General features: G+C 45.2%; 1 protein-coding gene across 3 annotated transcripts in view; it reads left to right on the top strand.

The window, feature by feature from the left end:
• Positions 1-1,554: 1,554 nt before the first annotated feature.
• LOC109300287 (24-hydroxycholesterol 7-alpha-hydroxylase) overlaps positions 1,555-11,048 on the top strand; it is a 63,254-nt gene continuing 53,760 nt past the window's right edge. Inside the window, exons 1-2 of one of the 3 annotated variants that reach the window (XM_019520981.1) lie at positions 1,555-1,757; positions 6,525-6,896. In XM_019520981.1, the coding sequence (XP_019376526.1) occupies positions 6,714-6,896 (183 nt within the window). In that variant the 5' untranslated portion in view covers positions 1,555-1,757; positions 6,525-6,713. The remainder of the gene's footprint in view (positions 1,758-6,524; positions 6,897-11,048) is intronic. The other 2 variants (XM_019520982.1, XM_019520980.1) reach the window with 2 other exon arrangements.

Genomic DNA, 11,048 nt, shown 5'->3' with positions numbered 1-11,048 from the left:
TAGGAGTCCACTGAGGTGGACCCAGGAGTGTCTGCCCAAATCAAAGCTGGGAGGTCTCGTAGAGGGGTTTGGGATAAGTTCTGAGGCCCATCGTTCTTCCCATAGTTGCGCAGCCCAGGCATCTGGGGAAGAACTTTTGGAAAGAGAGCGCAGGTGGTTCAGGTGGGCAATGAGCGGTGTCCTGGATTGCAGGTGCTGCCCAGCTGGAGGGTCTGAGTAGACATGTAGATGTAGGTAGCAATTATGGTTTAGTTCAGCATGGCGAAGGAAGTGAAGGCATTACTGCTCATGGCGGATGTCAGGGGGAGCAATACTGCTGATAAGTGGGAGCTGTGATGTAGGGGTAGAGCGGATGCAGCCAGATATGACTCTCATGTTATTGTTGAGTGCCCTGTCGACTTCGTGAATGTGGGTATTTCTGCACCACGCTGGGGTACAGTATTCAGCTCTTGAGTATGCCAGTGCCAGGGATTGATCATTAAGGAAGGGATTGAAAACAAAATGGAGAGCATCACCACGTAATGGAAATGACTTTCAATGAAGCATTGGATGCACTGTCAAGATGCTCAAGGAGGCTTGATTTGCTTTATGAGTCTGCGGAGATGTACATTTAATTCAAATGGTGACAGGACTAAAGAAACAGTGTCTGATCATTTTGACCTAGTTTGCTATGTTTTTAAAACATATAATGTATATATGAATACACCATGATCCAAAGGATCTTTGGTTACTCTGTGTGTAGCAACCATTGATCCTCTGGATCACGGTGTATGCTCAAGATGTCTACAACCATCACACCAAGACCTTTGACCTATATGCCTAGACTAGAGTTTGGAGGAGTAGAGGCTGCCCAAGACCTACCATCTCTCTTTTAGACCATTGAGGCAGAATCCAAAGGCCAGACCAAATCCAGATGTTCAGTGCCTCAATGGCTGTAGCTTCTGCCAGAGAAGAACAGATAAGAACTGCTGCTGACTGCCTAATGCCTCCTCAAGGGCGCGTTTCTGTCAGGGTGCCCTTAGCTCTTCTCTAGGGTGAATTCAACTCGCCGCACTCAGCCCACTCCCCCACAGATACATTGTGGGGCATGAGGCTGTGACTGTCCAGCTCCCTGTGTCTGCCTTCCCCTGGCATGAAAAAATCTCCTGGGGGAAAAAGAGGACAAAAGAGCGCCCTCTTAATTTAGTGCTTGGGCTGGTTCGTCCCTTGCCCTGCCCTGATAAGACTACTGAGAATTACGTTATTACTTTACACAAAGAATATGGGAATCCGCTTTGTACGACCTACTGTAACTCATCTGATGTGCTATACTGTACGACGTGCTGTACTGTGCAGTGACATGCTGCACTTCCAGAGCATGGCAAGGTGTGCTACAGTTAACGTCTCTGCTCGCACACCAAGGGCGGTTGGTTCGATAGGGTTAATTTGCTAGGTTTTCAGTTGCCATGGTGATGGGTGCAGCCAAAGCGCCTATGTAGAATTTCTGTTCTCCAGAATCCGCCCCTGGAAAAGTGCAGCTTCAAGTGTATAGACTCATTTTTAGCCTTGGGAAATAAACTTAAGTTGATTTATACCATGCTTATCTGGCAAAAAAAGTTTCCTTCTCATGGGGTCATTGGGAAAAACAGATTGAGAGAAGAATGCTTTCTTTTGGACAGCTTGTGGATTTGGAAGCCAGACTTGTTAGTGTCTGCAGGGGTCAGTGAAAACAGCTGAGGCTTAATTCTTCTGAAATTCTGCAGGAAACAGCTTCCCTGGTAAGGACCCCTCTTTTATTTTCTTTTCATGGCAGGGATGAATAGCGTGACACTTTGGATTTTGTCCGAGGTTGGTCTGATAAAAGCCTGCGCATGGAAGAAGGCAGGTTTGTCCTCACTCAGAATGGAAGAGTAGCGCTGAGATCTCTCGGAGCGCTGCCAGAAGTCAGCCCAGCTCGGCCAGTCTCCCAGATAGAAGATAATCTCAATTACAGGATGTGCCAAAACAACCATAGACCAGCTCAATGGCCTTGACCTCAGAAATAATGCTGTAACCCCAGGGACTTCGTACCAGAAAAAATTTACCAGCTATATAGCTGTGCCAGCACAAGGCCCAAGCTCTGAATACTTGTTCTGTAAAAACACAAGCTTAGCAGACACCAGAGGCCGAATCCTGCAGGCTTTACACAGGCCATCCCCCCTGGGGAGAGTTAGTAGCAGAATTATTTGTGTAACGGGCTGTGGGATTCAAGGGCTTTCATCAGTGGGCTTTCAACCTTTTGTCATTTGCAGATCCCTAAAAATTTTCAAATGGAGGTGAATTGTAATTACCATTGATCACGGTCATGTTTTGCAGACCCCTTAGACACAGCCTGCAGACCCCCAGGGGTCTGCGGACCACAGGTTGAAAACCACCGGTCTAGTCTGTCCTGACCTGCCTACGTTCGCCACTTCCTTACAGCGCACCGTGTGCACCTTCTCCGCAGCCTCGTCCTCCCTTTGAGAGGAAACACAGTTGTGGTATTACCAGGGCACAGGCTTTGTCCCATAGTGACAGCTAGAATGAACTCCTGATACAGGATTCGAGTGTGACCCCTGACTACTCAGAGCTGCCAGGTATGATTTGGGCTCCCAGCAGTGCACCTGGTGTGCCATGGCTAGGAGAGGGCAAGGCAGGATGCTCTTGACCTGGCAAACCCCTGGGGTGCCACCCATTTGGTTCCCTGTAGCCATACAGATGTACAGTTAAGCAAAGGGATGTTTCTCTAGGGCTGGCAGGGGAGGGAAGTGTTGTAAATGCTGTGGGTGCCAGTGACTTAAGAAATCACATCTGAGATAAAACAATGGCTCCTGGTTTGGGCCCCAAGGCATCCAGTACAAGGTTAGAGCTCCTGAGACCTAGGGGAGGGAAGATACACACTGGTTTTTTGCCTAAATTCAGTGCTTGGTGTGTCTTCTCTGCACAACTCCTACTGCCCGACAGTTCCTGACTCTATTTTTTTCTTTACAAGTCCTTTCCTGCATTGGGAGCAGAGGGCAGAGCCCAGGTCTTGCTCCAAAGACTGTGCTGTCTTAACTGGGGCCCTGAATCTCACTCTCTTTTTCTCTTTTGGCCCCGTGGCTCCTTTACACTTGACAGCCATAGGGGCAAGGGAGATACTTTTGCCCATACCTAACCTGTGGCCTGGTAGTTAGGACCCTGTTGGGAAGCAGGCAATGCAACTTCAAAGCCCCTCTGGTGATGGCGGCGGGGGGCCACGTATACAACCTGGGTCTCTCATTGCTTGGGCAAGTGCCTTAACCACTAGGCTCTTGGCCTATAAGGTACATGGGCTCTCCCCTGACGTCAGCCACTAATCATGATTTCTCTGTGACTCAAGGTTTGCAGACGTCTAGGGAACGGAAGTATTTCCAGGTGGATCAGAATTGTAGCGGAGTGTAAGAAGAGGTGGAGGCCTTGGGGGAGCTGTTCTGAGCATGCTCAGAAGGCCAAAATGCAGATATCTTAGTGACTTGGTGGCTGTTGTGCAGGGTGAATTATGATTGTATTTAGTGAATTTGATGCTTAAAAGATGTGTGAGCGCCTCTGGGAGGTAAATTAGTATTTGGCTCCTAAGGTCTACACACATCAGATCACAAACATGACTGAACAACCCTCATGTGCAAAATCGTTGTTAGGAAGCAGCTAGAGTTACCTAAGAGGAAAAGCACATAAAACCTTTCCATCTGTTCATCGTGTTAACCACTGCTACTAATAGAGGCCATCTCACTGTGCTGGCAAGAGAGGAACATAACAAAATCTGGTCTACATGACATCTCTCTTGATTGCTGCCTGTGGGCCACTGTATTTTTAGAGATACACACACACACACACACACACACACACACACACACACACACACACACACACACACACACACACACACACACACACACACACACACACACACACACACACACACACACACACACACACACACACACACACACACACACACACAGTATATATACACACACACTAAAGATCATGAGCAGATCTAGGATTTTGGAAAGGCAGGGTACAGACAGGATTTGACTCTTGGAGGAGGGGGTCTTCAAAAAAAATTAAACCAGTTCATTGATTCACAAGTTCACCTAAGTGAAGGAGCAAGCCGATCGGTGCCCCCCCACCAACCCCCCGGTTATGATTTTCAAATTCTACAGTGGGGCTCTCATCTCTTATGGGGTCTCAGCCCTCCCCTCCCTGACCTCCCCCTTGATTCGCACCCTGGGTGTTGTGGTACATCATCGCATATGACACAACACATTTTTTTCCAGATAAAAAGAAACTAGAAGTTTTGCTAATATGCTAGGGCCTAAAGCTATATTATTCAGATTAAGATCTAAGCAAAATCAAATAACTTTATTGGAATGTGCATTATTTTGCTGTATTACACATTATGTATTGGTCCTGGGTATGATGCTAAACTGAATTCAACGGGGAAGCCTGGTGGGAATATGGTGGGGCTACTTGTTGTGGAGTAGCTCCTATAAAATACCACATGTTGCAACCTCTAGAGTAAGGAGCATATAGGGTGCCTCAAAACCCTGGTCCACGCTGCTTCGTGGGGTACTCCTTGCTTGGAGAAAAGCTATGGGACATCACCCTGGCAGAAATGTGCCCTTGATGAGGCATTAGGGAGTCAGCAGAAGTTCTCATCTGTTCTTCTCTGGCAGAAGCTACAGCCATCGAGGCACTGAACATCTGGATTTGGCCTGGCCTTTGGATTCTGTCTCAGTGGTCTAAAAGAAAGATGGTAGGTCTTGGGCAGCCTCCACTCCTCCATACTCTAGTCCAGGCATACACATCGAAGTTGTTGGTATGATGGTTGTAGACCTCCTGCACATACGTCATGATCCAGAGGATCAATGGTTACCACACACAGAGTAACCATCAATCCTCTGGATCATGGTGTATGCATATATAAAAATATGATGTATTTAAAAAGCATAGCAAACTAGGTCAAAATGATCAAAAGCTGTTTCTTTAGTCCTGTAATCACTAGAATGAAATGTACATCTCCACAGACTCATAAAATAAATCAAGCCTCCTTGAGCATCTTGACAGTGCATCCAATGCTTCATTGAAAGTTATTTCCATGCCTCAGTTGATGTTCACCTGAGTTAGTTTCCACACTTAGAATAATGTTTTTTAACATAAATGCATTAGTAAAACATTAAACCCATTAAAAAGGAGACAGTGTTGTTAACACCCATGGAATTAAGTGTTTTAAAGGAATTGGGTTGATTATAATGAGCCAGGAAGCCAAGTGACTCCCTCCCTGCTGCCTGAATAGAAATGCTGCTGCCCCTGCCAGGCAGTTTGTTTTAAACTTTGGATGGGCCAGAAACCTAAGGGAGGTGCAACTATACCACTGCATCCCCCTAGATCCACCCCTGCTAAAGATCTTAAATTTCTTATAGGGTTCTAGGTAGTAATTTGTCCCCTTGGTAAGAAAGCAGGGCTGGAATGGAAGTTCTTTTAATAAAGGTTGTCCAACACCTCCCGTGTCTGTGAAGTTGTCCAGAATAGCTTTAATAGGCATGATTCTGCCTCAAGCAGAATCAATTTTTGGTTTTGGGGGGTTTTTTGGGGATGACAAGACATCCTAGGGTGCCTTGGGATCTTTTTAAGGGTGCTGTGCAGTGCTAGGTATGCAAATACCTACACATGAGTCACGAGATAAACCCTGAGACTTCAATTAGGAATACTTAGTGTCAAAAACATTCTGCCCTGTTGTGATCTTTCTGAGCTCTTTCTAACAGAAGTATTGCTCTATTATTTCTTCATAGTCAAAAAAACAAGTGAAAGCTAAGAGCTGGCCTTGAGTCTAAGAGGGCTGAGTACCACTGGAGTAGACGATTTCCTGAGGTCCCTTCCGGCCTTTTTTTTTATAATTCTATAATACGCTTCTGCTTTAAGTTACTCATAACTTTCTTTAACTATTTAAGCTGATCATTTCCAGGACCATGTTTGCTTCAGACTGAAGATTTGTAAGAAAAAAAAGTTTCAGCCAGAATGACTGAGGCTGGGAAGTGAGTCATTGAGAGAGAATAGGAGCTTGTAACCTATAAACAGGGTAGCCGGAGCTTAGGATCAGGAAGTGGAAGGAAAAAGTGCTGCCCAGAGGGTTTAACCACATCCTTGTGCCCTTGTGCACACATGGGTTTGCAGTCTTCATGTTCTTTTAGCCTTGGTTCTCACATTTAATTAAAACAAATAACCCAGCAGCTGCCCCCTGAGCTTTGCATCAGTTATTCACAGGCATTTGCAGCCCCAGGGTCAGCTCCATCAGCTGCAGCAACAGATGGGTTGTGCCAAGCTTACACGTCTGTTAGGTAACGTCACAGAGCACTGCAGATGAGGGTTGTGGGCAATGTAGTTCTTCTGCCTTGCATGCCCTTTTCATGCATAAACAGATGATGTCAAATTTTATTAACCTGAGCGGACTTCATGCTTTAATCTCCTGCCAGCACATTAGATTCTTGTCTCTTTTCCTGTGGCAGGTTGACCTAACCGGCTGTCTGGGGCCTGAGTGTCTCGTTTCCCGGGCAGAGAGCAGCTGGAGGCAGTGGCATGGAAGACAGATTTTGTTGGCTGACCTGGAATAACCTTGGGCAGCATCGCAGTCTGGAGAACGGAAGCAGCCAGTGTCAGAGCAGTCTGTTGCGCAGCCGCAGCCGGCCCCTTGGAGAATGGATGCAGCTCTCTCTGTCCTGCTGACAGCAGTGCTGACTTTGATTATTGGGAAGCTGGTATTGTTCCGGCTGAGATGCCCCAACGCCCCACCTTGCATCAGCGGCTGGATCCCGTGGTTCGGAGTGGCATTTCAGTTTGGGAAGGGTCCTCTGGAGTTCATAGAACGAGCCAGAGTCAAGGTAACAATGGGAAGGGTTCATGTGCTACAGTGCCGGTGTGTGCAGGCGATCCCACAGGCCAGTACTGGGGGAAAGAGAAGCTTCAGCATTAAAAGCTCCCTTGCAAAATATCTTTACTCTGTTGTTGTATTTATTAAATCATAGAAGCATTGGGATGGGAGAGCTGAAGCCTGGGGCTTGCTGAGCTCTCTTGGAGTTGCTAGTGCGTTCCTCGGTGGGCTCAGTACACAGATACTGAGCGGTACTTCCTGTGCTTCATCCTACTTGGACTCTCTACTTGCAGTTTTGCTTTCTTCACCCATGTCTCGCACTTGAATAGTAGATTAGGGCTGCAAAATGGTCTCTGCTATCCCTTTGCACAGTCACCATAGTCAGCTGCAAGAGTGCAGACATCACTATCGTGAAATTAGCTCAAATGTCATGAAATGTGAAGCAATGCTAATAATTTCTGTGACTTTTTTATTTGCATTCTTTCTGAGCCTTTCAAGGTTTGTGTTTCTAAGCTGTTCTCTTAAACCAGGAGTTTTAGGAACTTGAGGTAAAACACTTCAGGTGAGCAGCTGGACAAGGAACATGCCTGGGTTCTGCTCCGGCTATTCCAGCTGTGCCACAATCTCACTGCTCCTGTGGTTAGAAACTTTCTTTGGGTAGCTGCTTTGAATGAAGCAGTGATTGAGCTGAACTAAACTGAATCAACTGAAATGAAGGAATTAGTCTCTCTGCACCCATTGAAGAGGGCACAGCTGTCAGCAGGCCCGTGCTTTCACAGCTTCTGTTTCCAGGGGTTTTGCCAGTGAGTTTCCCTAGTCCAGTAGTTTGATTTTCTTTCAAACTTTGTCAGCAAACAACATACTGCTTGAATATTTTTTTTTGTCTTTAAATGATTTCATAAATCGTAAGGTGGTGAAGCCATAATATATTACACTTTCATGTTTAATTCTAATTACATATATTTCAAATGAAAAATTCTGACTTAAACCCCCACTTTTTTTTTATTAGCCCTATTATACAGGACATGCTGCAATAAAAAAACCTGTAATCTGATCAAGTCGTAATAATTTATAGTAACAGTAAACAATACCAACAACAGAGATTTAACACCATGAGGATATGATCAAACTATTGACATCAATAGGAGTCTTTTCCTTGACCTGAATGGTCTTTGGATGGACCTGGCCTTAAAGTACAAATACAAACAGTTAAATCCACACTGAGACCCAGGAAGATTTCATCTTGATTAGATAAGCAGCCTGAGATAAATGGTCAAAACTGTATCTTATTAAACTCGGCTTCTTTCACAACAGGTTGTCTATAAAGTACAGATAATTCAAACATAATAATCAACCCTATCTGTACACATAAAAATGATCTTTTCTTTGCCCATGTCCATGCTCTAACTGGCAGTAGAAAATCAAGTACAGTTCTAAGGCTATAGACTGTACGTTGGCTACAAAATCTTTTCTTTGCATAATAATGCTGTTACTTTAAAATAGGACCTGTTGCCAAATGTCAGTGATATGTGTACCAATGTTGTTGCTGGCCCTCTACTTCCTAAGATCTTTGCTGCATGTGGAAATGGAAGCTGTTTTGTCCTCAGAGTTTCTTTGCTCTTTGATGGAGCAGACACACATGCTGTGTTTTTTGTCATGTACTGTTTAGTGCGAGGCATATGTCCCCTTTTCTCAGTCTGAGGAACTGCAGACCTCCTATGGCCTCCAGCTTCAGGCCAGTGTCCTTTTGCTGACATGGTAGAGATTCAGATGTTTAGCTGTAGAGACCCCCTAGTTCATCACTGACCAAAACTAAGACAAGGCCCATGGAAATTTTACTTTGGTTTGTCCTTGTTTTTATTGTTTCTCTTACCTTAATTAAAAGACATTCAGACTGAAGGTAACATGACACCCAGAAAATAAGCTTACTCACTCCCCCTTGTACCTGTAATGTTGATTCAAGAAAGTTGAGAGGCCATGTACACACTACTATTTTTGATATAGGGCATCTATGTAGAGAAACTTCCTACTGGGAGACTGGGAGGCCAGAGTCCTGGTGGAAATGTTATGAAGCCCATCTGCATTTTCTGTTCAAATCCAGCTGAGGTCAGTAGGAACTGAAAGTCGCTACCAACAGATGATGATGGTCAACAGATGGTGACTTGAGGGACTTCACCCAGTTCTCAGTGGGCAGGTGTCTGCATCAGCCTTACTTGAATTCTTGAGAAAGAACCCAAGGGCTAACTAGGTCTGGAGACTTCACTTCTCATCTACAAGGTAGCTTGGCCTGATCTTTCATGGGAATATTCAAGCAAGATTTTCTGCCCACTATTTTGCAAAGACTTGTCATGAACATAGAGGATACCTAAGATTATATTGTCCTTTGATCTCTGTCTGGCACCATTCACAAGCCCTTAACTCGCCTAGCTCACCGGTGCTTTCTTCTGAAATCCAGCTTCCGTACTTAGATACCAGAGTAGCTTGAGCTCCATAGAGTCTTTAGTGTACTGTGCTCCTCATAGCAGTAACTCTGCAAGGAAAAACCATAGCTCCCAATTCATGACAATAGCCCTGCAGGGAAAAAACAGAGCTCCCAGTTCCTACATTGGCCACTGAAGTGGAGACAGACTAAAGGGCCAGGTCCAAACCCCTCTCATAGGCACTTCTGCTTAGGTGCCTGGCTCAGACCTGTGCACTAGATTTCCCTGCCATCTTTGTATCTGTAACACCTAAAGAGGAGGCAGCTAATTTGGGGCAAAATACAGCACCTGGGGTAACTCATGGGCAGTCTGGGGCAGCCAGTCAGGGCTGCCCTGTGCACTGCTGCCATCTGTCACAACCACAGTGCAGGTTGTTATCTGACTCCCCCAGGGACAGTCCAACCTGTATTACAGTCCCCCTGGCATGGCTGTCTAGTGGACGTGGAGGACCAGGTCTCCATGGTCACTCCACCAATACAACTTCAATCAGATCTAGAACTCATACTGGCAGAAGCCATAACAAAAGTTATGATGCAAGAAACAATAAAGAAACTGCAGTATGATTTACAGGCTAAAAGTGTACCTAAAACTTAATTAGATAACACTGATATAGTACAACAAGATCTAAGAGAGGAAGGGACCCCTCACATCTAAGAGACAACATCAAAATAAAGCAAAAGTGAGGCAAAACAAGACACTTCAACTGTGAAAGCAGTGAAAGGTGTGGCAGATGTGGCGAAACACCAGGTCACCATTGTGACAACAATGTCCAGCAATAAATACAGAATGCAGGAGATCCCCCCAAAAAGGACATTTTGCATGGGAGTGCAGATCATCCAGGCTGATAGAAATAATGTGGGAAGAGGAAGTAGCATCAAATGATAATGAGCCTATGCTACTAGGAACTATTATCCTCAATAGAAGAATCAAGAAATTTGTACATTAATATCCATCTCAATAGCTGAATCATTACATTCAGACTAGACACTAGAGCTGCAGTTACTTCAATCTCTGCTAAAGTTTATGATTAATCCCAGGAGGGAGAGTGGCAAAGGTTAGATTAAATTCTCAGAGGGGCAAGGAAAACAGCATTACAAGTGTGTGGCCAGTTCAAGAAGAAATTGGAAAAAGGAAAATTTTTCTCACAGGCTAAATGGTACAAGGCTTAACATTTACTGGACTTGCCAGCAATACAGTGATTATTCCTTGTAGAGAATCTGGACTCAATTAATAGCAAAATGCAAACCATACAAGAGATGTATCTTCAGGTTTTCACAGAGTTGAGAGAGCTGCCGGAGGACAGTCTGGCTCAAAAGTTTCCCAAATGTTTGAAACTGTCCAAAATATGGCAAACACCTCTAGATCCTCCTTAGTGGAGACTCTAGAAACCCTTCTCCGGACAAATAGGATTCATCTTCAGCACATTTCACCTCAACATAAAGAGGATCAACCACCAAAAGAGACAAGGTCAGAGCATGAAAATGAACTTCCTATGCAAGGAAGTCAGCGGGAAGGTTCAGTTAGAGGTGGGAGCTCTAAAAAGGTTAGAACAAGGTCTAGAACAAGGTTTCTCAACTGGTGGGATGCATCCCACTGGTGGGACATGAAGGTCCACTAGGTGGGACACAGGTTATGGTGGCAAAACCAGAAGTGCCACAATGGAGACTCCCCCCCACCCCCCG

Source organism: Gavialis gangeticus, unplaced genomic scaffold, assembly GCF_001723915.1.
Source record: "Gavialis gangeticus isolate Ggan-Ray unplaced genomic scaffold, GavGan_comp1, whole genome shotgun sequence".
NCBI lineage: Eukaryota > Metazoa > Chordata > Crocodylia > Gavialidae > Gavialis > Gavialis gangeticus.
The sequence above is the reverse complement of the archived record's forward strand: the minus strand, read 5'-3'. Positions and strand labels throughout refer to the sequence as shown.